Source organism: Clupea harengus, unplaced genomic scaffold (assembly GCF_900700415.2).
Source record: "Clupea harengus unplaced genomic scaffold, Ch_v2.0.2, whole genome shotgun sequence".
NCBI classification, from domain to species: domain Eukaryota; kingdom Metazoa; phylum Chordata; class Actinopteri; order Clupeiformes; family Clupeidae; genus Clupea; species Clupea harengus.
The window spans coordinates 1-25,001 of NW_024880289.1; the positions used below are offsets into that span (position 1 = coordinate 1).

At 40.8% G+C, this 25,001-nt stretch overlaps 3 protein-coding genes and 1 long non-coding RNA gene across 4 annotated transcripts; 2 read left to right on the plus strand and 2 right to left on the minus strand.

The window, feature by feature from the left end:
- Nucleotides 1-2,065, minus strand: LOC122131793. Its single transcript, XR_006152140.1, has 3 exons — nucleotides 1,921-2,065; nucleotides 1,418-1,573; nucleotides 1-27 (listed from the first exon to the last, which is right to left on the minus strand). It is a non-coding gene; the product is annotated as an uncharacterized LOC122131793 (long non-coding RNA).
- Nucleotides 2,066-2,442: 377 nt separating this feature from the next.
- zgc:109986 (uncharacterized protein LOC553566 homolog) lies at nucleotides 2,443-9,211 on the minus strand. The gene is made up of 9 exons (XM_042706475.1): nucleotides 9,070-9,211; nucleotides 8,673-8,949; nucleotides 8,296-8,417; nucleotides 8,013-8,151; nucleotides 7,773-7,894; nucleotides 6,826-6,936; nucleotides 4,649-4,755; nucleotides 4,437-4,536; nucleotides 2,443-3,133 (listed from the first exon to the last, which is right to left on the minus strand). The coding sequence occupies exons 2-9, from the start codon at nucleotides 8,767-8,769 to the stop codon at nucleotides 3,017-3,019; spliced, it is 915 nt and encodes a 304-aa protein (XP_042562409.1). The 5' UTR covers nucleotides 8,770-8,949; nucleotides 9,070-9,211; the 3' UTR covers nucleotides 2,443-3,016.
- Nucleotides 9,212-9,269: 58 nt separating this feature from the next.
- On the plus strand, nucleotides 9,270-14,918 carry srp54 (signal recognition particle 54). The gene is made up of 17 exons (XM_042706474.1): nucleotides 9,270-9,353; nucleotides 9,759-9,889; nucleotides 10,153-10,250; nucleotides 10,393-10,484; nucleotides 10,572-10,656; nucleotides 10,941-11,045; nucleotides 11,528-11,594; nucleotides 11,688-11,745; nucleotides 11,924-12,074; nucleotides 12,194-12,342; nucleotides 12,507-12,607; nucleotides 12,725-12,811; nucleotides 13,054-13,127; nucleotides 13,263-13,371; nucleotides 13,566-13,736; nucleotides 13,885-13,980; nucleotides 14,417-14,918. The coding sequence occupies exons 3-17, from the start codon at nucleotides 10,173-10,175 to the stop codon at nucleotides 14,506-14,508; spliced, it is 1,515 nt and encodes a 504-aa protein (XP_042562408.1). The 5' UTR covers nucleotides 9,270-9,353; nucleotides 9,759-9,889; nucleotides 10,153-10,172; the 3' UTR covers nucleotides 14,509-14,918.
- A 116-nt stretch (nucleotides 14,919-15,034) lies between these two features.
- LOC122131794 (protein transport protein Sec23A-like) lies at nucleotides 15,035-21,429 on the plus strand. Its single transcript, XM_042706473.1, has 12 exons — nucleotides 15,035-15,491; nucleotides 16,589-16,829; nucleotides 17,173-17,230; nucleotides 17,357-17,443; nucleotides 17,701-17,937; nucleotides 18,166-18,245; nucleotides 18,535-18,679; nucleotides 19,033-19,191; nucleotides 19,659-19,774; nucleotides 20,244-20,367; nucleotides 20,563-20,643; nucleotides 20,969-21,429. The coding sequence occupies exons 2-12, from the start codon at nucleotides 16,609-16,611 to the stop codon at nucleotides 21,389-21,391; spliced, it is 1,731 nt and encodes a 576-aa protein (XP_042562407.1). The 5' UTR covers nucleotides 15,035-15,491; nucleotides 16,589-16,608; the 3' UTR covers nucleotides 21,392-21,429.
- The last annotated feature ends 3,572 nt before the right edge of the window (nucleotides 21,430-25,001 follow it).

A 25,001-nucleotide genomic window follows, 5' to 3' on the forward strand; every position in this document is an offset into this window, starting at 1 on the left:
CACAGGATGGTCCTCTCAAAGAATTGACTGCAATAGATAATTCAGTCAGACATACACAAACATTAATGAACAAACAGTATGAGTTGTAAGGGGATACATAGAAAGAATATAGCAGCACATTGGGGTGTTCAAATCACTTTTCATCACAGACAAGACACTATACTTCTTCAGTGTTCATGTTAGAAAATCGACTTAAACATAGTATAAAACCAAAATCGAATGCATCGAATCTGAATGCATTCTAGTGTCTCAAAGGAAGAGGAAGTACAAAATGCTCATGAAACAGACATTTTCATTTCATAAATCATTACATTCTATATACAAAAGCTCTGCATTCATTATTCCCACTGGCCTTGAGGAAAAAGTTAGGGGGGAAAATTGTTGGGGATTATACTAAGTCTGTGGATGCATGAGGGGCAGAACGCCTTTGTTTTGGATCAGAGGCATCTGATCAGCTAGGAAGCACACTGTAAACGGAATTGATTTGAGGAGACCGTCTGCTTCCGACCAAGATTCTGTTTGTCGGATCAATGGAGGGAGGCTGATCACTAATTAAGTGGGTTGTTAAACTTTATGTTATAAAGTAATCTATGACCGGCCCGTTGACGATACAACTAATGTACAGAAACTTTCGCGACCACTAGTAATATCGCTCAACTCTGATGCGGTGAAACCTCTACAACTGACACGACGAAGAGTTTCGCCAGGAGTCACAAACGAATTAATTTTGCATGGAGCATTAACTGCCAGACACAATGGCCTTAGCAAGCTACCACGTTTCTCACAACATCCTGCCTAGAGCTTAGCTAACTTCGTTAATCGACATTCAACGTTACAGTTAGCGAGTTAGCTGATCGCTTGTTGGCTGTACATCTTGACTCCTTATGTTATGATCCAAGCTGAAAACAACCCCACACTCCGAACAGTCATGAAATCTTACGAGAAACACAAAATCGTTACTCACAAACTCACTTACTAGTTTAATTGGTTAACTTAACGATAATCTGTTGACGAGCTAGCAATATTAGCTCCATACTAGCCTTCCAAGGCCTCATGTTGAGTTCAGAGTGAGTTGTTGGGCTAGCTAGTTTCATCGCTTGTAGCTACCATAGCCAACCAGCTAACGTTAGCGACTTAACGTTACACCTGCTAGTATATCCAACAATAATGAACATATTATTGTTATACAAACATGTTAGCCAGAATCACACTCATAACATTAAACCCAATAACGACAATATATATAACAAAACTTATCATGCCATACAAAGAGTTGTTAACAATAAATGAAACTTTGTTTCGGGGGTCACATCTCCGACTGTCACTTCTGCTCTGTTGTTCTCCAGGACAGTTTCCATTCTTGCCTAGCAAGTTTAGCTTACATCAGACAATATTTAAGAAAATATTCGTGTCTTACTCGTAAGTTCTGAAGATTTCATGTGTGACTTTGCAAAGGAAGACTTCTTCCTCTGGCTTTAGATCAACGGGAGGTTTCTGTCGGATGAACGGCTTTTTGTGAAGAAGCGGCATCTTTCTTTATCACTTCGTGTCTTCTGGTCTGTCCTCTTCGGGACTTTCAAAAAAAAGGAGGGAAAAGAAAGTCAGAAGTGTTTATTTCAAGGGCAATATTAAGTCATTAAACCCTACAATGAACCATGTTAATAGATAAAAGACAGCGATCTCTGTAACGTACGGAATGAAAGTGATAATTTACGAGAATTTTCAAGAGGAAATCCAGCCTTTGTTAGTGACACACGCTTCCCGGTCCCACTCAGTCATACACAAAAGTGACGTTAGCTAGCTAAATCCAGCCCACATGAAATGTGCTCATTGAGACACACTTTCGCTGTTTGTAATGTATTCGTTAATAATAGAAAAGGCGACATCAACTAGATATACATCGATATGTTAGCAATTTACCACTATGTAGAAAGGATAATCCGCTTCAGAGAAAAAATATCAAACTCCAGGATTTGCCCCACTTCTCCAGGCGGGCTGAGCGTGTTGACGACAAGTTTTGATCCGCTCTAGTTCACTGATGAGGAAGCGTGTAAGGGCGGAGTTTGCCCTACAAGCCTATCCTTCTACTGGTTGGTCATCCCGCCACTCGTGGGCTCGACCAATGACGTTTATGTAAATTACACTCGTTAAGGATCAAAGGCGTGGAAGTGGGGATTTCACAAAATAAATACCTAGCAGCATCAGTCAATCTAAGACATAACGGTGTGGCTATACAAACATACCGTATGTTCATTCTAAAAGTACATTTGCTTAAATATCATTCTCGGCCATGTACTGCCATATATGTGTGTGTGTGTGTGTGTGTGTGTGTGTGTGTGTGTGTGTGTGTGTGTTAGTGATTCATGCCTGTCATCATCCTGTATCTAGGCTGATAATTCTGGACTAGTTAGAACAAGCCATTTCAGAATCAGAATCAGAATCAGAATCAGAAAGGTTTTTACTGCCAAGTAGGTTTTCACCTACGAGGAATTTGTTGTGGTACGTTGGTGCAAACCAATGTAAAGGGGAAATATATGCATACAGCAGCATTGAACCCAGTGTGTAGGGCAAAAGAGGTGAAAACCTAACCAATCATATACTTTTAAGAGAGTAGATTTATGTGGAGTGCTATTGTTTGTAGCTTGACACTGTTCAAAAAAGTACAAAAGACCAGAAACAGACAAAATCATATTCTTGTCTTGTCTTTCAGTATTGCAACTTAACATACACATAAAAAGCATTGAAAGCAATACAGGACAGTATAGATTGTGGAATAAACATATTAAAGATTTTGGGTCATAGTAAAGGATCAATACAATTTCAGTTACAAACATACCATGTGGTATTTATGGCCATAATATCATATTCATAATGTTATCAATGTGTATTTCCCATTTACAATCACAATTTAAAAAATGTCAAGACACTTTTGAGTCATTCGAGTCTTCTGTGTATGTGTGTGTGTGTGTGTGTGTGTGTGAGAAAGGAAGTGAGTCTAGTGGCAAGATGATAAATGTCAAAGCACCCTATAGAGGTGGATTTGCTTGAATGAATCTGCATCGCTGTCTTTGCTGAGGTAAGCATCAATATTGACAGTAACTTCCTCAAAATACTGGCAAATATCGACCACGCACTGCAATAGAAAAAAAGAAAGCAGAAATTAGACATTCAAAATGTTTTAAAATGTGTCCTGACAGAAAACTAATTGAGAAATACATATCCCCAAATATTTCTTCAATGATAAGCAGGGATATCATACTATTGGAGCAATCAAATATCTTGCTAACGTTTTACTTATACAAGTAGAAATTCCGAATTTAATGGTTTTACTTCAAAAATGTTTTACTTTAAAGCACGGCTTAAGCATACAAGCAAGAGCAGAACATGGGACACATCAGGAACATTTTAAATGAAAGCAGTGAAGGAACAAAACTGATGCAGCAAGTGAACTTGCACCAGGGTTCATGGACACCACAGAATTTCTTATTTGTCAAAATTAAATCATTAAGTCATTTCCATAAGTATTCACACCATTCTACGTTATGGTAATGTTGTTTTTTCAAAAAACTCAACTACCAACTCAAGTGACAAAGTCCACTAACTGGACAGACAGACCCACACCGTCCAGCCAACTTTAGTCACAGGCAACAAGGGCAATGGTTAGGGAAGCCAGCTGACACCGTAAGAAAGCTTCACCAAATTTGTGTGGGGCTGGGGGATCTTCCAGGAAGAACAACCATCTCTGAAGCATTTCATCAATCAAGACATTATGGTAGAGTGGATAAACAAAAGCTCATTGTCTGCCTGGAGTATGCTTAGAGGGCTCAGAGACTCAAGCCTGATGATGAAAAAGTTGAACTGTTTAGGCTTTAAAGGCTTTTCATTTTCATTCTTTGATTGGCAGTTGAGCTCAAATATCACCAACCTCTCGCCAGAGTCATGGACCTTTAACTCTCTTGCCAGATCTATACAAAAATATGTAGAGCTCGTCACCACCAATATCATCCCTGTAGTGATGAACTGTGGTGGCGGGAACAAACAATAAGGGTTCTTTGTGGCAGAGATGAGGAGACTGGACAGACAAAGGGAGGGATGAAATGTTTCAAAATCCACAGAATGCCTTGAGAAAAACTGCTACATACTGCCTAAGTCAGGAGGTTCACCCTTCAGCATGACCCAAAATCAAGATAGTGCTAAAGTGGCTTAAAACCCATAAAAAGACACCTGAAGATGGCAAGATATTTTTTTAATCAATGTCTTGTTGCATTTCAATTAGGGGTTATTATTTTAAGACTGATGGCAAATAATACACATAAACCATTGGGTTGTTTGGTACAAAAAGTACCCAAAACCCACTATACATTAACTAATGCCACAAAGTCCTTGTACAACATTTGATTTTCTACCTCATCATGTATGCACAAGTAAATACTTACATCATTTCCCTTGAGTTTAGTGAAAGCTTCCTGAATACTTGGAACAGTCACCAACAGACTATTTTTCTTGCGAAAATTCTGACAAATGTATTGCCATGCTCTGAGGAAAAAAGGAAGCCATAGCTTGTACAAGGTTGTATCTTAACATAACATGAATCAATGTCCTTTATAAATAGAAATCGAATAGGATGTTTAATTATTCCTGAACTTACAACATTTGCCCATTGAGGTCCAAGAAGTATTCAAACACATTGTTCATAATGAGCACATCAGCTTCTTGGAGGAGTGCGGCCTGAGTGCAGATATCTGCATGGATAACCTATTCATAGAAATCAGAGATATAATACCTGGGCAGACATTTATAAAATTCTAATATAGTTACTTTGCAATGATAACAAATCCTTCTGTTGATCATCTGCCAACCCACCATACAGTGCCCTCCGCAATTATTGGCACCCCTAGTGAATATGAGCAAAACAGGCTATAAAAAAATATGTCTTTGCTGTTTATCCTCTTGGTCTTTCACTCAAAATATTCACAAAAATCCTACCTTTTCATTGAAGTAAAACTATTGAAAGAAAAAAAAACTGTTGACATTAAATAAATATTTTCCCCCAAAACATGTGTGCCACAATTATTGGCACCCCTTAATTTAATGTATTGTGCAGCCTCCCTTTGCCAACATAACAGCTCTGAGTCTTCTCCTATAATGCGTGATGAGGTTGGTGAACACATGGCACAGGATCTGAGACCATTCCTACATGCAGTATCTCTCCAGATCCTTCAGATTCTGAGGTCAACGTTTGTAGACTCGGCTTCAGCTCATCCCACAGATTTTCTATGGGGTTTAAGTCGGGGGACTGTGATGGCCATGGCAAAACCTTTATTCTGCGGTCGGTGAACCATTTTTGTGTTGATTTTGAGGTGTGCTTTGGATCATTGACCTGCTGGAAGGTCTAACCACAGCCCATTTTAAGCTTACTGGAGGGGGCTGTTAGGTTTTCATATAATATCTGCTGGTATTTGATGGAGTCCATGATACCATGTATCCTAACAAGATGTCCAGGGCCTTTGGAAGAAAAACAGCCCCACAACATTAAAGATCCGCCACCATACTTCACATTGGGTATGGGGGTCTTTTCTGTATGGCTATGTTTCTGTCTACGCCAAAACCACCTTTGATGTTTGTTGCCAAAAAGCTTTATTTTGGTCTCATCTGACCATATAACTCGGCCCCATTGAAAGTCTGACTTACATTTGGCAAACTGTAGGCGCTTTAGTTTGTAGTTGATTGACAGCAGAGGCTTTTTTCTGGCAACCCTCCAAAACAACTTGTGGTGATGTAGGTGGCGTCTGATGGTAGTTTTGGAGACTTTCTGACCCCAAGACTCAACTCACCTCTACAATTCTCCAGCTGTGATCCTTGGAGATTCTTTTTCCAGTCGAACCATCCTCCTCACGGTGCGTGGGGTCAATGTACACACACGTCCGCTTCCAGGCTGATTCTTAACATCTCCTGTCGCTTTAAACTTCTTAATTATTTCCCTGATAGTGGAAATGGGTATTTTCAACTCTTTAGAGATTTTCTTGGGTCCATTTCTTGATTTGTGCAGCTCCACAACTTTCTATCGCACATCGTCACTGTGTTCTTGGGTCTTTCCCATAGTGATGAATGACTAATGGAATTTGGCCTGTGTCACCTCATATTTGTACACCAGTGGAACAGGAAGTCATGGTTGACCTCTTAAGAGTTCCTTATCAAACAGGTGAACTTAAAAATGTAAAACATGACTAGAAATATACTTCAGTTAGATTTTAATTATAAGATTTTTCTAGGGGTGCCAATAATTGTGGCACACATGTTTTGGGGGAAAATATTTATTTAATGTCAACAGTTTTTTTTTCTTTCAATAATTTTACTTCAATGAAAAGGTAAGATTTTTGTGAATATTTTGAGTGAAAGACCAAGAGGATAAACAGCAAAGACATATTTTTTTATAGCCTGTTTTGCTCATATTCACTAGGGGTGCCAATAATTGCGGAGGGCACTGTAGCTCCATCCCATACATTGTGTAAAGTGTGTTAGACTTACGAATCTACAAATTACTATGTAGTTGAAATGTGGCCTACAAAACGTACAATGGTGAATGTCAAATGCCTGAATGGGTGAATAATGGGCATCATGACAGTTTTGAAAATCATCTTATACATCAATATATTACAGTAATAACTTAACAGTAACCGTAGGTTAAATGAGAAATCCATTATACTAATACGTAATGTACACTTTGGGTTTCATTTCAGAGTGTACCCTGGGGGCATCGGTGGTGGAAATCCATATTTCCATTGATTTTTTTAAGCTGTTGCCTTTTTAAAATGAACCATTTACCTGAATTCTATCGCTGAATCCATACTTTTCCACTGCCATAGACTGGAGCTGAACAAACTCCGCACTGATCTCCACTCCCACAAGCCTCGAAGCTGAGCTGTACATATACCCCTGGAAAAGGAGAATATACGGAACAACAGGAGTCAAAAATATTCTATACAGTACCCCAGACCTCATTTAGTTCTAAACTTGACTGAGCAAAACCAATTAAGACTCTCTATATACCAATATTACATTTACATTTAGTCATTTAGCAGACGCTTTTGTCCAAAGCGACGTACAAGGGAGAGAACAGTCAAGCTAAGAGCAATAAAAACCTGGTGTAACAATAAATACTACTTTACATAAGAAATAGAAAAACGACATAGAAAGAAAAAGAAGTGCAGGAATGTAACTGCTGAAGTGCAAGTTAAGCACTAGTCAAGGTGCCAGTTAGGAAGGGAGGTGCTCTCTGAAGAGTTGGGTCATCTAAAGCTTCTTGAAGGTAGAGAGAGAGACGCCCCTGCTCTGGTAGTACTAGGCAGTTTGTTCCACCAACGTGGAACTACAAATGAGAATAGTCTGGATTGCCGTGCTTGCACAGACGGCAGTGCCAAACGACGCTCACTAGACGAGCGCAGAGTCCTGGGTGTAACATTTGCCCTTACAAGAGCATTTAGGTAGGTGGGAGCAGAACCAGCAAGCACTCTGTAGCCAAGCATAAGTAACTTCAACTTAATGCGAGCAGCTACCAGCAGCCAGTGGAGCTCAATGAGTAGCGGGGTGACGTGTGCCCTCTTCGGTTGGTTGAACACCAGACTGGATCATCTGTAGTGGTTTCACCACAATATTTGTGTCTGTGTGTGTGTGTATTGGTGTAACAAACTGCTGAAGAACACAGACATCATATGTGAACATTTGGATTTTGATTAAGTTGCTATAAATATAACGAAAAGCAGTTGTCTTACCCCATAGAGTACAGCTCCGAGCCTTGAGCCCACATCCACCACTATTTTCCCAGTTAGGTCTGGGAGAACATGCTGGAACAGAAACTGGAGCTCCAAAATGGAGAAGGAGTGGGATATAAATTCTGTAAACAATAGGGAATGGGTGGTGGTGGGAATCATTACAATGAAGTTCACACTTGACAACGACATGCTGTTGACACACTCATCCAGTTGATTACTCTTTGTGTTGTGTGAACCCACCAAGAGGAGCTGTCGTTTGGGAGCCACAGCTGAGGCAGTAGTTTCTACTCATCTTGCCCTCCTCACAGAGCAAATCCACTGCTTCATCATCATATAGGAATGCATCAACATGAATAGTAGGCTTGGGATTCTGCTGAGTCTAAAAAAAAAAAGAAAGGTGTACAGCTTCTAAGCGAGTTGTAGCACAGTGGCATATCTCTCACTAGCCGTGAGCAATTTATTAAAATAAATGTATACGATTACAAAGGCACAAGTCACCAGAGGTTGGGTTGTGTAGTATTACCATTTGAATAGCCAGTCTCTCTGAGGAAAACATAGCCTCTAGTGGCAAACAGGTTCTGAGGTCTTCTGCAATATTTTCAAGTATCACTTTTTGATTGTCGATTAAATAGTCATCCAAGTCGTCTGTAAAGAAATAATGAGTGACCCAATTACATGGTTTGGCCTGATTTAGTAGGCTACTACTGCTGAATTTGCGAAGCAGATTACATCAACAGAATTCAGGATATTGTTGGACAATTCGTGCAGTTCGGAGTGACTTCAACAGGTCAGTTCGTCATTCATTTGTTGTCAAGCATATGATTAACATGACAGAATTCGACAAGAGGTTCCACTATAGAGATAGATGAAAGCCTTTGACTACTAGACTTGTAACGTTACCTGAGTTTTTCATCCAGTCGATTAACTTGGGTAACTCACGAGGCTCTACCTGGGATATTACACGTAGAATTTCTTTTTTGGCGTCTGAACAGTTCATTGTAGAAGGCACATGGATCTCAATTCCTTTGAACAAAACTCCTGCTTTCCTAACTCAATACACCGAGTGGCGACACGGGGCATCAAATCAAGCCCGGACGAAGGCACGTGGATGTTTTAAGGGACCTCTTATCCATTCAGTGACAGGTTGAACGTTCATCTGATCGTATTATGCTTTCCTCTGCAAAAGATGACATCACGATAGAGCAACATTTACATGTATGACTCTGTCTTGGTAAAATACAGTTTAGAAACACTTGTCATGTATCTGAGATTACAGCTCCACCTTAAATGAGTATACCTTGAAATCATTTCAATTTAAAAAATATATGATAGAGAAGCGAATTTCACTGAAGAAGGATTAACGTTAATTATCTGGTATCACAAGTACAAGCAGTGGTTTGAAAAAATGTTTCAATTTTGCCAATACTTTAACGTGCAGAAGCATTTTCACTGCCAGTGAAAGGTTATCTGATTAATTTAACCCGGAAGTAAAAAGAGGTTTATGGGATTTTTTTTTTACCCATTGGGATGACGTTTATGATTGCCTGATACTCGTAGTTGCTGTGGACAGTCGAAGGAAAGGTATGTATCGTATTCACAGTTTTGACTGAAAGATCAACAACCTTTCAAGTTCACAACTGGGTCGACATGTACCTTGGATGCTGGAAAAGAGGGATATTTCTGATTTGGCGGAGTCTGTGCTTCTTTGCTCGCTTAAAACGCTAGCTAACGTTAGCTAGCAAAAATAGTAGCTAGCGACTGCTAGCTCGTCGAAGTAGCTTGTCTGCCGTTTCAGCTTATTCGGTGTGTCAACATATTTGCTAACTAGCAGGCTAACATGGCCCTGTTTACTCAGTTTGCAGCGTATCACAGCTGTGTCTTGTGATTGCCAACGTCTGAGACGTGTGTTTTTTTTTATTTGGATCATCGTGTTTAATTTCACCAAGCACTTGTTTACGTTAAGTTTCTGTTTGTGTTTCTGTGTAGTTTTTATTTTTCAGGATTGTTCTACCCAAGACTCTTGCTTCGTCTCCCCTGGCTGGAGGGGACTGTTAAGCGAAACAGGGGGTATCCCCCTCTACATCGAAGCCGACGAGGCCGTTTCCTTGTGTTGTCTTGTAAGTTGTTGTAAATTGGTAGATTAACAACTAGCCAACATTATGTCACAACACCCTATGGTCAAACGTCTGCCTTCCTGTTTTGTCTTTCTGCCCGTGTCCTTCTTGTACATGTCCTTATTTGTTTAGGTAAATGTTGGACATTTTAAAAAGTGTAACTTTTGCCGACATAGTCAAATAACGAATACGCCACGTTCTAGCAGCTTTATGTCATTTTAGAACGAGGATCTAAAAAACAGCACTGTTTCCTTTTTTGTGTGTAGGTACCAGCTAAGTCGCAAACATGGTGTTAGCCGACTTGGGGAGGAAAATAACCTCGGCGCTGAGATCACTCAGCAATGCCACCATAATCAACGAAGAGGTAACATTGGGGATGGTCTAACGTTGTATACATAGATAATATTTATTATCAGAGTAGCTGTAAGGATAACCTTAATCATCTAATAATACTATAATAAGTATGGCTATTAAACCTGTATAATATTGACTTTTGCGCTCCCCAGGTTCTAAATGCTATGTTAAAAGAAGTATGTGCTGCCTTACTGGAAGCTGATGTAAACATTAAGCTGGTGAAGCAGCTCAGAGAAAATGTCAAGTAAGTACCATTATCAGATATGTGCTGTTTGTATTATGTTCTGATTGTTTCCTGGCTTCTGTTAATGTTCTGTGCTATATTTCATAGAGCTGCTATTGACCTCGAGGAAATGGCCTCTGGTTTGAACAAGAGACGAATGATTCAGCATGCTGTTTTTAAAGAGCTTGTCAAGGTTGGTCTTAATAGATTCTTATCATACATTGAAGAGTTCTCTTGATTGACTGAAATACAGATATCCAGGATAATGATATGTAGGCATTCCTCAATATGGAGCTGTTGTATATTCCTTTATTGAAATTCCTACATAGTATGCCTACAGAGATGTATCCATTATAGTCAGTGGATTTGCACCATTTAATTGCTGCCATTGTTTTAAGGATACTATGTCATTGTGATGAGACAATTTTGGTCCATGTGCATGGAACTGAAGCCATTTTTTCCCTGTCATACTCTCAGCTTGTGGATCCTGGAGTCAAGGCCTGGACACCAACTAAGGGAAAAAATAATGTTATCATGTTTGTAGGCCTTCAAGGCAGTGGGAAAACTACAACATGTTCAAAGGTACTGCATGCCAAACTAGTGTTCAGTGATAGTCCAAGTAATGTGTTGTACTGGTTGTAATACCATGTGCCCTTATCACGTGTAGGTGTTGTTTTTATAGTTTTATCATGTCAACCTTAGAAGAAACCGTTAATCATGGTCAGTTAAGCAAAAAAAGTCAGGAGAAAACGAGGAGCCAGGTAGATTGCACTAAATTAAATTAATCATTGTTTATAGTAAAAATAGTTGAGGCCTAATCTCGTCTAATTTCTTTCCAAGAGTGTCAGCTCTCTACGTTGTATTGTAGTATGGAGAGAGCTAACTGCTTTCTGCTCACTGCTTCAAGAAAAAACAGTAAAGGCAGTTTGAAGTCCACATTCTGTATAAAACGGAAGGAATTCTAAAACCTGTTGAGATCAGCAAAATCTTTCAATGTTTGTGTAAAAAATCTTTACTTTGCAAGCTAATTGGTATCATCCATGCACTTCCCTTATGTTTCATAGTTGGCATACTACTACCAAAGAAAAGGTTGGAAAACATGTCTGATCTGTGCCGACACATTCAGAGCAGGTAATGTTTGTTATTTATGTGGTCAGATATAATATAATGCCATTTGCTTTTTATAAGAAAAATGATTATTTTCTAAATGTGCATGGGTTACAGGTGCCTTTGACCAGCTGAAACAGAACGCTACAAAAGCCAGAATTCCCTTCTATGGGAGGTGAGGAAAACATGTTATTGGTATCCATGCATGCCCGAACAATGGGCACACACCCCTGAATGTCTACCTTTTAAGACAATGACTGAACTACTTCCATATGGTCATTTAATATTCTAAAACAATTCCGCGTTGAACAATCCAGTGCACGAAAATGAATGATTTTTTTTTTACTCCACAGCTACACAGAGATGGATCCTGTTGTCATAGCTGCTGAGGGTGTTGAGAAATTTAAGTCCGAGAGTTTTGAAATCATCATTGTAGACACAAGCGGTCGACACAAACAGGAAGACTCTCTCTTTGAGGAGATGTTGCAGGTCTCCAATGCTGTGGTAGGTGTCGCATGATGCCATGCAAGAATAACTGGTGGAAGGTGGAAAATGACAGGTATCCAAGTCAGACTTGAATAACAGTATGTAATCATGTGTGTGTTCCTTACTCTGCCTTTTAGCAACCTGATAATATTGTGTACGTGATGGATGCATCCATTGGTCAAGCTTGTGAGGCCCAAGCCAAGGCTTTCAAAGATAAGGTGGATGTGGCGTCTGTGATCGTGACAAAGCTGGACGGTCATGCCAAAGGAGGTGGTGCGCTTAGTGCGTAAGTACAATTCCTCTGTGCGACTCTTTAGCTTGGTTTTGGTAGTTTTAGCTTTTGAATAGTTTTTTCGTGTAAAAAAAAAAAAAAAAAAAAAAAACTGTATTCGCAGTGAATGTCTGTCACTAATGGTTTAACCTAAAAGCCGTTTCTTTTGACATCAACAGTGTGGCCGCTACCAAGAGTCCCATTATATTCATTGGAACTGGAGAACATATTGATGACTTTGAACCTTTCAAAACACAACCTTTTATCAGTAAACTTTTGGGTAAGTTTAGTCAAGCACTCACTTTCTGAATGAAATATTAATAATTAAGGCCTGTGTGTGAATACATTATAAAGCAATATTACACTATATATAATGTATGTGACTGTTTTCATACAGGTATGGGAGATATTGAAGGTTTGATAGACAAGGTGAATGAGCTGAAGCTGGATGACAACGAAGAGCTTATTGACAAGCTTAAACATGGTGAGAATAACAACCCTTGATATAATCACACCTTGACATCTTTTATCAGACAATTTGTAGCCTGGAGAAAGATCCAGATGCTTCAAAAATGACAGTTAATGTGCTTTCCCCAAATTGGTACTGCTTATGTTAAATGCATTACGCAGAGATCTTTGAGGACTGGGTGGAAAAACAAACCTGTGGGCTAGTGTTTTTCTCTATGTAAAAGCCCATAATAAACCCATATTATCTTTCCAAACCAGGTCAGTTCACCCTCAGAGACATGTATGAGCAGTTCCAAAACATCATGAAAATGGGTCCCTTTGGACAGATCATGGTAAGGACGACTTGTCAATGTAGTCTTTAATGAAATAACATGTAATTGTTCTGTTTAGTATAAAACAACTATTCAACTCTGTATTGGTAGGTGTTTATCATGTATGATTTAACCTCTTGGTCTTCATATTTACAGGGCATGATTCCAGGATTTGGAACTGATTTCATGAGCAAAGGTAATGAGCAGGAGTCCATGGCCAGGTTAAAGAAGCTGATGACCATTATGGACAGCATGAATGACCAAGGTAAAAAAATCTTATGTTGCATAAACAGATCAGCATTGCCTTCCAGAAGCGAGGCAATGTGTGAATGAAATTAAATGAAAATTCTCTCACTCGTATAGAAGGATTCTATTCTGTGTTCTATTCTGTATTCTATGTCGAAATGGTAATGAAAGTCAGATGCGTACAAGTCATTATGTTTTCATTGGTTTTAACAGAGCTGGACAACAAAGATGGTGCCAAGCTCTTCAGCAAACAGCCCAACAGAATTGCGAGAGTTGCTCGTGGCGCAGGTGTAGCCACCAGAGATGTTCAGGAGCTGCTCACTCAATACACTAAGTTTGCCCAGATGGTGAAAAAGATGGGTGGCATCAAAGGCTTGTTCAAAGGTAGGTTATCAGGTTAATTAATCTGGGAACTTAATTTCGTCACCGTCACTGTCATAGTGAAAACTATTCTCTGGACTAACATTTGGACACTCCGAGTATCATTTAACTTTACTTTAGCTGTGCTAAATATTGCTGCTGTCATTTTTAGGTGGTGATATGTCCAAGAATGTCAACCCATCCCAGATGGCAAAGTTGAACCAACAGATGGCCAAGATGATGGATCCCAGAGTTCTACACCACATGGGTATGCTGAACCAGTCTGTTTACCCTGACCTAACTGATAGTCATACACACTCGTTAACAGTATAATGTAGAGTTGAGTGTGTGCTATGATGGGACTACTCAAGATTAGCTTTTGCCAGTTAACTGGGACATTCATATACACTTACTGTAAGCATGGTTAGACAATAGATTTTTGAATTATTATTATTATTATTATCATCATTATTATGAATGGATTGTTTTTTTTATTCAAATTTGTATTTTAAATTGGTATTATTGTTGTGTGTAATGTTTTTCAAATGTTGTATAAGTTGCTTTGGACAAAAGCGTCTGCTAAATACCTTAAGCATAACCATAAAATGATGCCTTATTTCTCCAGAAATATGTTTCAACAGTTCATACCCTTATTGTGATGTAGGATATTCTTGTTTCTTATTTTTCCCTCTTCTGTTGTCTAGGTGGTATGGCAGGACTGCAGTCCATGATGAGGCAGTTTCAGCAAGGTGCGGCTGGCAACATGAAAGGAATGATGGGATTCAACAACATGTGAACCTCAGAGCCTTAAATAAAGATGTAGAAATGAAAATAAAGATATTTTCATTTGAGTGAAACATTAAGAGGAAGGCAGGCAGACAAATTTCTTTTTTTTTTTTCTTCTTCTTTTTTTCTTCTTTATTTGCCTCAGATAATATAATTCATAACTTGTAAAAAATAATGCAGAGGCTTATGTACTTGTAACAAATGAAAATTCTGTGATTTTACAATAATTGCGTTGGAAAACCCCATAGTCCGGAAAGTAGTTGATCATGGTATATCATCAGGGCATCATTTTGTTTGCAAACAGACAGCTTTTGTAATTGTGTTTTGAGGCAGAACCCGTGGCAAATTATTAGTATGTGACAAGAGTTTTGTCATGTGTTATGTTCTAATAAACTTTTATGGCAATATTTTTAACCGTTATTGTTTTGTATGGCTTTTGTGTACTGTTTTTTGAAGGGATGTTAAGGAGGAGGAGGGGACCTAATCCAGAAAGGCCTTTGCCTAATCTCTCATCGTGTACAGAATGAGGATTCTCTGTGTATTTGCATCCGTACTGTGCTCAACTCTGAAATAATTTTGAAACCATACCGCGATGAAAAGAGTTAAATGATCAAAATCTGTAGATGTGGACTCGTGGTTTAAAACCAAAACATGGTCATATGTGGGTTGTATTTACACCTTGGTTTATTAATCACGTAAGAGTATTAACTTTCCACTCACTGCATAGGTGATGCTTTTTTTTTTGCTCTACCCTGACTTGAACTTGAAATTACTTGACATTATGAAACTACAACGTGGATGTGATTGGACGGAGCATGCCCCAGAATTTATTTTGGGAAAGGACCATTTTCAAAGCGCCACCCCTCGACGTGGCAAATGTTTCACGCAGCCATGTTGACTGCTGCTACGTAAGCACTTGGGCGTAAGTTAGTTTAGCTGGGTAGTGCATGGGCCCCTTTGCTGTCAGTGAAAGCGGTGTAGAAAAAACGAGAGGTATGTGCTTCATATTTTCTGTCTGGTATATTAGTGGTTCTTAGACTTACTTAACTATTATTCATGGCTTGTGGCTTTGATATTTCTGAATGAAATTGTAGATAACGTTATCTATCCGCACTGTTTTCATTAAACTAGCGTAACATTTTACTGGCTTAACGTTACAAGTCACCGGTTGGATGCAGCGTTGATTCAACACAGACTACCTCGGAGGTTGCTATAAGCTAGATAGTTTAATGTCGTAGGCTATCTTTGTTAAGGTTATGGGGCATTTGTAACCAAACACATTGTCATGAAGTCTGTAATTCGATTTACTCGATTTATCTTCGCAACGTGTGTTGGCATTTTTCTCTTGATACCTATAGCTAGTAAGCTAGGTATGAGAGCTAGCCAGCTACGTTAGCTCTGCAACAAGCCTATATCTCTGTTGCTGTAAACATATTACAGTTAAGAAATTCCTCAGGGTGATTAGTGGTTTAAGTGAGGTTGGTGGTTATACCTTTTACTATTACCTATAATGTCAACTGGTCGCTTGACAACCAAACTAAACTAAGTTGACTCTGCCAACGTTACTCACCACAGCTAACTAGACCTCAACTTCAAGATAGGACCCCAACACTCTTTGGCATCCCAGTTTAATTTCACATAGGTCAATATTACATCGTTGAAGTTCAGTGGGAATAACATTTTTAGACTGACGTAGATATAAGAGGATGTTAACACGATCAAATGACTGATTTTAGTGATGCTGTACCTGGGACATAGCAAGGGTTTTTCTACATGAATACAGGCTACCCATGAATTTGAATTTGTTGTGAACGTGGCATTAATGGTAAATCAGGCATTTATGGTGTGATATCATAGTACTTTAATTGCTATTGCTCAGGCTTAAAGTCCAAAGGGTATACCAGGTAAGTAGGGCAGTAAAGTAATAGGTTGCCCTCTGGATCTCCTTTTCTCTCCTACCCTCCCTGTATGTGTTGCTTGACTTGAATCAAAAGTAACACCGTTACCATGGATGCTTTACTGGTCATTAAACTTCATGACCAGTCCTAATGTAGATGTTGCAACATTTGCTTTTCTTCTCCAACCACTAGCCTAGTTCCCAGAGGGTGCCATGGCTACCTTCCAGGAGTTCATCCAGCAGAATGAGGACCGTGATGGTGTGCGCTTTAGCTGGAACGTCTGGCCCTCTAGCCGCCTGGAGGCCACCCGCATGGTGGTCCCTGTTGCTTCTCTCTTCACGCCTCTGAAAGAACGGCCGGACCTCCCCCCTATTCAGTATGAGCCAGTGCTCTGTAGTCGTGCCACCTGTCGCGCCGTGCTCAACCCCCTGTGGTAAGTAAGCCAGAGAGAACAGTCTGATCAGGGAACGGACCAAACTAATTGACAGCCACCCAAGAGATGCACAGATAAGCAAAGTTTATCTGATAGAGATATAGGTAGGGCCCTGCCTATTAACAGGTGACCGACAAAGACAATAATTATTTTTTATTCTTCCTAAGACAGGCAAAAGTGATGTGCTGTGCAATACTAGCCTGTCAATTATATTGTCAAAATCACTTCAGTGTACTGAAAGATTGAACCGAGTAGGAACAGCCGATTATGTTTCTTGACACGCTGTATAAAGTCCAGCTCTTCCTCTCTAAATTTGCACATCTGTTTTTCTTCTTTGAAACAGTCAAGTGGATTATAAAGCCAAACTGTGGGCTTGTAACTTCTGTTACCAAAGGAACCAGGTATTTCCATGCATGCAAAATGTTTTATATTTTTAGTATATTGTTTTTTAAATGTTCATTATTTCAGGCACATTGGTTTACATTTGTCACAAACATGTACTTTTCTCTTGTATGACTTCATTCCAGTTCCCACCAACCTATGCTGGAATCTCAGAAGTGAACCAACCAGCTGAGCTTCTTCCCCAGTTCTCCACTATAGAATATGTTGTTCAGGTAAAGTAGAGCACAGAGTGTTCTCTTTTTTCTTTTCTTCTTGTGATAAAATATCCACAGTCCAAAAAAGGAAACTGTCTATTTCTGCCTGACTCGGTTGATTTACTCTTTTTCATCATGCTCAATTAAAAGAGTAGAAATCAGAGTTTTGTCACTCCTATTCACACATCACCAGATGATGCTTAGATGATACTTTGGAGAAACGTAGTTTCCATTGTTCTTGCTTCGCTCTGATCCCCTACATTTTCTGTATACAGAGAGGTCCCCAAATGCCTCTGAGCTTCCTCTATGTGGTGGATACGTGCATGGAAGATGAGGACCTGCAGGCGCTGAAAGAGTCTCTGCAAATGTCTCTGAGTCTGCTGCCTCCCACTGCCCTGGTCGGCCTCATCACCTTCGGACGCATGATCCAGGTGCACGAGCTGGGATGTGAGGGCATCTCCAAGAGCTATGTCTTCAGAGGCACTAAAGATCTCAATGCCAAGCAGCTACAGGTGAGGTTGTTTACACATGGTTGCTCTTTGGCTCCTTACAAATGTCCTTCAGGTGATTTCTAGCTTGACAGAAATGAAAAATCTAAATAACTCAGATGAAAGCTGCAGATTCTGTTCTTGAAAATACTTAAAGTTGTAACTTTGAACTTGCACTGATTTAGATACATTGACAGTGCAACTGGTGTTATTAAAGGTATTTTATAACCTGGCTGTGAATGTTGTCTGTAGGAGATGCTTGGGTTGACCAAGCCAGCAGCACCGCAGGCAGGAAGAGGACCACAAGGCCCACAAGTTCCTCTCTCTAACAGGTAATCCATGTAGCATTTCTCAGTTCTGGGCTGGGCTGTTGCCAGCATATGCTTGGGACTGTTGCTGTGTGATCTTTCAGAATTTAAATAATGAGCACGAAAATGATCCAGACTAAAATGGCTTGGAGAAATAATGATATACACTCTAAATGCGGAATACATTTTAAGTCCACAGTCTGAAGGACACACTTTTTTACTGAATCTCTATTCTCTCCAAAGCATGCATAGCAATGTTAGTGCAGGAGTTAAGGGATTGCCTTAAATGAAGTTGGGTGTTTGTTGTGCCCAGGTTTTTGCAGCCTGTCCAGAAGGTTGACATGAACCTAACTGACCTCTTGGGGGAGCTGCAGAGGGATCCCTGGCCTGTCACCCAGGGCAAGAGGCCACTGCGCTCCCTGGGCGTAGCGCTGTCCATTGCTGTTGGCCTGCTAGAGGTGAGGGACAAAACACTCAACCAAGCACATCAGGGCCAAGCTGGGCACAGGTGCAGGACACGCACAAAAAAGCATCATAAAAGCATAAAAAAAGCACCAAAAGATGCCTGTAGGCGAACTTCATAAGCTCCTAAAATAAATGCCAGTGCAGTAGAACTTCATCCTGAAATACAACTTTTCTTGTCCCAGAATACATTGTCACAGTGCTCTGTCATGTTTTCTGTTTTCACTCTCTCTATATATACTGTGTATATATATATGATATAGAGAGAGTACATTTATTAAGGTATAGAGTATATTTAATAATATTTAGTGATTACTGTTCTGACTTCTCTTTTCATGCCTCATGGCAGTGTACTTTCCCCAACACCGGCGCTCGCATCATGACCTTCATCGGGGGTCCAGCCACCCAGGGCCCTGGCATGGTGGTGGGCGATGAACTGAAGATACCCATCCGCTCCTGGCATGACATCGAGAAGGACAATGCCAAGTTCATGAAGAAGGCCACAAAAGTAAGCATACTCTCAGTCTCGGGTGACCGCCTCATCTCCTAAATAGTTTAACTCTGAACTGATTACCTTCTTTTGACATTATCAGTGAAGCCACCCGGCTATGTTGAGGAATAGTTTAACATTTGATATTAGATTTTGAGATTCCTAGACCATACTAGAAGTAGAGGTTCTACAAGTCAGCACATTTGTTTCATGTCGTTCAGTATGCAATCTGTTTTCTGAGCTGAATTCAGATGTTACACATGGTGCATTGTTTCTGTTTAAATATGCAAATTGCCTTAACCCCAATAGTAGGTGCTTTGTCTAATCATGGTAGTCATTAGGCGTTGTTGATCCTGAATTCTTATCAGTCATTGTCTTTGTAACATTGTTGCAGTACTCCTCCTAGCAGGCTTATAGGCTTTAGTGTGTAAATTAAGTGGCTCTGCTATGTATTGCATCTAAATCGACCTCTCTGCACATTTCAGCACTACGAAGCCCTGGCCAACCGCGCATCAGCTAACGGCCACATCATCGACATTTACGCCTGTGCCCTGGACCAGACAGGACTCGGTGAGATGAAGTGTTGCTCCAATTACACAGGGTGAGTGGCAGAGTGCTGTCACATCAGCTGTACTGCACCTTAACAGGGACACTCCATTCCCATTGTAACCCAAATTAGAGTCTGTCCTGCTGGCCACATTCATAGTGATTGGAAAGGGATTGTGGAGGTCTAAAGCTATTTTCTCCCCCAGTTCTGCCATTAAATTGATTGAGGATTGAAGCAGGGTTTGTTACATCAAAGTAGATTGGTCTGTTATTAGAGCTTTATGTAGAAGTAGATTAAGCATATCTGAAATTCATGGGTCATGGTAATTCAGTTGTAGCATTAGTTGTAGTGTTCTCCTTTTGGCCGAAAAGAAAACAAATGTACTTGCAAATTCAGTGGAATAGTGACTAGTTCATCATTATGGCGTGATCGCACTTGTTCTGAGGGACAAGAGGAGCCAGTTCTATGATGATATGTTGGTTTTTAATGATGGGTGTAAAACATACACTTTTTCTTTGGGCAGTGGTTACATGGTCATGGCAGATTCCTTCAACACGTCACTCTTCAAGCAGACCTTCCAGAGAGTTTTTACTAAGGAAGTGCAAGGGGCCTTCAAGATGGCCTTCGCTGGCACTTTAGAAATTAAGGTATATTTAAGTTTCTGTTTTGTTTTCAGTTGAAACGGTAATGTGTTACAGAATTGTTCTGGGGGGAGGGGCTGGATAACATAGTGTTAACATGGCGGTATTCATCACAAATGAAGTGAGAACATGACTCACCTTAACATTGGATCTCCAGCAAAGAGTGCCTAATGTTGTCAAACCTGTCTGATTTGCTCTCAGACTTCAAGAGAGGTCAAGATTTCAGGAGCGATTGGCCCATGTGTTTCTCTAAATGCCAAAGGACCGTGTGTGTCTGAAAATGTGAGTACACACTGCTCTCTTCCTTTCATCACCTGCATTAGTTAGCATGTGTAACAGGTGTTGCCTAATCTCCAGGCTTTTTCCTTTCCTCTGTCTCTCGAACAGCAAACAGCTCTGTAAACTGTGTACTCCTGTTTCTTATCTAAATCACAATGTTTAGCTGAATACTGTGATGGTAAAGGTGCTCCATTGGAAATATTGTAATCGTACTATGTAGTAGTAATTGTGTTTATTAATGGTAGTGTGTTTATTTAATTGGTAATACAGTATTAAATCTCTAATTAGCAATTTGTCCTCACACTCTCTATGTGTCACACCTTGACAGGAGATTGGCACTGGCGGTACATGCCAGTGGAAGATTTGTGGCGTAGACCCCAGCACCACTCTGGCTATCTACTTCGAGGTGGTCAATCAGGTAAGTGTGTGTGTGTGTGTGTGTGTGTGTGTGTGTGTGTGTGTGTGTGTGTGTGTGTGGTCTCCTCCTAGCGCTGTCTCAGCTGAGCCTTCAGAGAGAAGAGTTATTTGTAAAGACTTACAAAGAGGGATAGCTGTGAGACCGCTCAATTGTTATCTCTCCATTCACGCCTGCACTGCAGTGGAAGAGGTGCCGCACAGATTGATTGGATCTCATTTTAAAAAGCGTTTTCAGGCCCCAAAGCGGATTTCGTTCAAACACAACTTTGGGATGAGGGGAGAAACAATCTCCACGGCGCAGTGTTTTACAGTGCGCAGCATGGAAATGCAATGAACAAGAGTTAGTGCTTTTCATAGTGTGATGTGAAGAGAACTTGCCACAATGATCACCAAAATCACAATTTAATGATGAAATCATGCCATACCACTCCAAAATGGAATAGGCGTCTTGGCTTTTCCCTGCTGAAAATAAACTCTGTTCACCTCAGTGTCAATAATCCATGTGTTTACATCGACTTAACCCTTATTACGTTTTTTTGTGGTCCTATGAACCATACAAAGACATTTTGGCACGGTTTCTGTGTGCTGCACGCTGTATAACAATATGTACACTGAACAGAAAAGCAGGGTTATGTCAAAATAAACGCATGGATTATTGAGTTTGTTTTCAACAGGCAGAAGCAAAGCAGAGTTTATTTTCACCCACGGAGACACGCTTGGCGACCTCAGCCACGCCCCCTATTTGCTCTTGTGTAATGTAACCGCTTCTCTTCTCTTTTTTTCTGGATAGTAGTTGGAACAAGATGCAAATCAATCAACTGATGATTTTGCTTTTCATTGTGGCTGTTCTCCTCGCCTCACGTCAATGCTGTGTCATGGTCATGGTGATTTTGTTTCTCCCCTCATCTCAAAGTTGTAATCGCATTTTAAGGTGGCACAAATTCCACTCCACACCAGTGAGTGGTCAGAGACCTGTCAGTGGTGCTCGTGACCGTGGTTTAATAACTAAAGGAAGATTAACTAGGCCCCCCCCCAAGGACTGGTACACTTGGAGTATGTGTTCTATGCAGGCACCAATCTTTTGCTACATGGTCTAATAGTTGTTTGGCAGATATGACATCATGCTCCCTCAAGAGCTCTTTAGGTGTATGTGTTGTGACACACACACTTTTGTTCGTGCCATGGGATTGATGACTCGGCACTTAGTATTTCCGCATGTGAGTCACTGTCATAAATGCCCTGACAACTGTGACACATTTGAGCTCCACATATTGACTCAGTCGTGGCATCTGATAGTTTCATCACCTAACCTTGCAGACGCACAGCTTCCGACTGGAGATGTGTTGTGGAGCTCTGAGACGTCCTTGAAGCTGACTCATCTCAAGCAGTCATTTTCAGATGGCACCGTTCAGGGTTTTAGCCGCTCTGCTGAAAGATTGGGGAAGTTTCTCGTTATGACCACTAGAGGGTGCAAGGTCTTCAGAAATGCTCTGCTTAAATTACTGGAAGTGGTAACTGGGTCTGCTGATACCTAGCAGTTATTTTGCACAATATTTGATGTAAAGAGTAATACAAGAGTTAAATGAGATGGATTTTTTTGTTAGTTAGATTTGATCCTAAAAGATGTGATCCTAAATTATTCCATGTACACAAATAGGGTGTCCCTCTCAGTGCCTGATAAAAAATACATATGATGCAGTACAAATAGGACAGCACTTAATTACTGAGTAACTGTAGTGTCTCTTACTTTATTCATATAAATAACAAAAATAATGTCATGAGCATTTCAACCCCCCTTGTGTTTGGCGCAGTGTGAGTCCTGCCCACTGCTGGCATTGCGAGCGCACGTGTTGGCAAGCTGTTGTTTATTAACTCGAGCGGCAAGAGGAGGTCCTTCAGTGGTCCCTGCAGTGGCATCGAGTCGACTTTAAGAAGACAAGCAGTCCTTTTGTAGAAAGAGAAGCTATTTGTGCACTCCATCTCCTCACTCCCCCTCACACTTCCTCCCATGATGACACTGTGTCCACACTTGGCTTAGAAAGTGCTGGAAAAAGCACAAGCTCTTAATCATATTTGGGGTCTCCATATGGCATGCTGGTTTGTTTTTTTCTCCATTTTTTTACCCACTGCTATGCATGCTGTTGTAGACTTAGTCCTGGGAAGCGCTAGCTCCTCTCGACGGGCTGCTGCATGTGCTGATGCTGACGCTCTTGCCCTGCGGGATGCTGGGAAGGGCCTGTGGGTGCGTGTGATTGGTCGGAGGGGCAGAGGCGGGGGGCGGTGGCGGGGATGAGCAGCTCTCTCTGGCGCTGGCCGTCTGGACGGTCGTGCTCTGAGACACAGTGCTCTTGCGGCGATCCTGGAGCATCCGTCGCAGCTTGGTCAGACTGAGACGCAGGGCAGCCCGATAGCGCCTGAGGAGGGAGGGAGGGAGGGAAAAGGAGGAGATGAGAGAGAGAGAGAGGGAGGGAGGGAGAGAGGGAGAACGAGGTAGGGAGAGAATAAGAGAGAGGGATAGGGAGAGAGAGAGAGAGAGGGAGAGGGAGTACGAGAGTGGGATAGGGAGTACGGCAGAGGGAGAGAGTAAGAGAGTAAGACAGAGAGACAGAGAGAGAGAGAGTGTAAGAGATACTTGACTACCCATGAAAGTAAACTTGAAAGTGTGAAATCACATGGTCAGCTCATCTCTTTTCGTTCCATCAAAAAGATGGTACATTAGCCTGACAGCCGCCTGGCGACTTGACTTAAGTAGCTGGCCCAAGTCTGAGTGCTAGATGTAGGTCTCCCAGAGATGTCACAACTGATTCTTCAAGCATGTTGAAATGAAATGCAAGGCCGTCTGTCGGTACCAGTTATATGTTTAAATATTGAACCAAAATGATGTTACAGTTGGAACAGCGGTCTCCTTGGATTAGAGAAGTTGTCGTCTCCTTGGATTGGTTCGTTTTGAACTGTGTGTGAATGTGTGTGTGTGTGTGTGTGTGTGTGTGTGTGTGTGTGTGTGTGTGTGTGTGTGTGTGTGTGTGTGTGTGTGTGTGTGTGTGTGTGTGTGTGTGTGTGTGTGTGTTGCATGGTTTACGTCTGGGTCATGGAGTTGATCCAGGGGTTGAGTGCGGAGGTGAAGAGCACCAGCCATGTGGCCACAGCAGAGGCAGGCTCAGGACTCTCTCTCCCCGTCAGCGACTCGTAGAAGCAGACCACGATATAGGGCAGCCAGCACACTAGCAAACACACTATACACACACACACACACACACACACATACACACTGGTAATACAGACAAATGTATAATGCAAATACACATACATAGACCCACATTGCTGGTTTAATTGGACGGCTATCGAATGCTATTTGGAATGGTTGAATTCCTCCTATAACAGCTTCAACCTGAACTCCTCCTGTCTGTTCAATAGCTTTGTTTTTTCTCTCTGTGTAACATGTCTATAAATGGGTTTTCAGAAAGCAGAGCAAGCTCGAGTTGAACTCTAGCACTGTGTATTTCGAATCGATACGGTCATGCCATACACTGAGATTCTGAGGTGTCACCTTCATGCACACCATCAACAAGTGTGTGAAATCAATTTTCTCCATGATATGGTTGTTTCCTCTGTTCCCTAGAGAGAGCCAAAGAGTGACTTCTCATAATACCACACCTTCTGGCATTTGAACAGCCATTTTTCATTTAAGTTTGTGTATGCTTGTGATATATGCAATGTAGTTATGTATTAACTTGCATCTGTCTAATGATGCAAGTATGATAATCAATCATCACGATAATCGGGAGGATATTTTGTTTAGCATTGAAACCGAGAAAAGTCATTCGAACCACATCATTTAACTGAATCAGAAACATTTAGTGTCCCCCTTTGAAGTAACACTATACAACAATTTGACACTTTTTGAGGTATGGTTTTATAGGCAACTAGTTTTGGTACCATCCTCA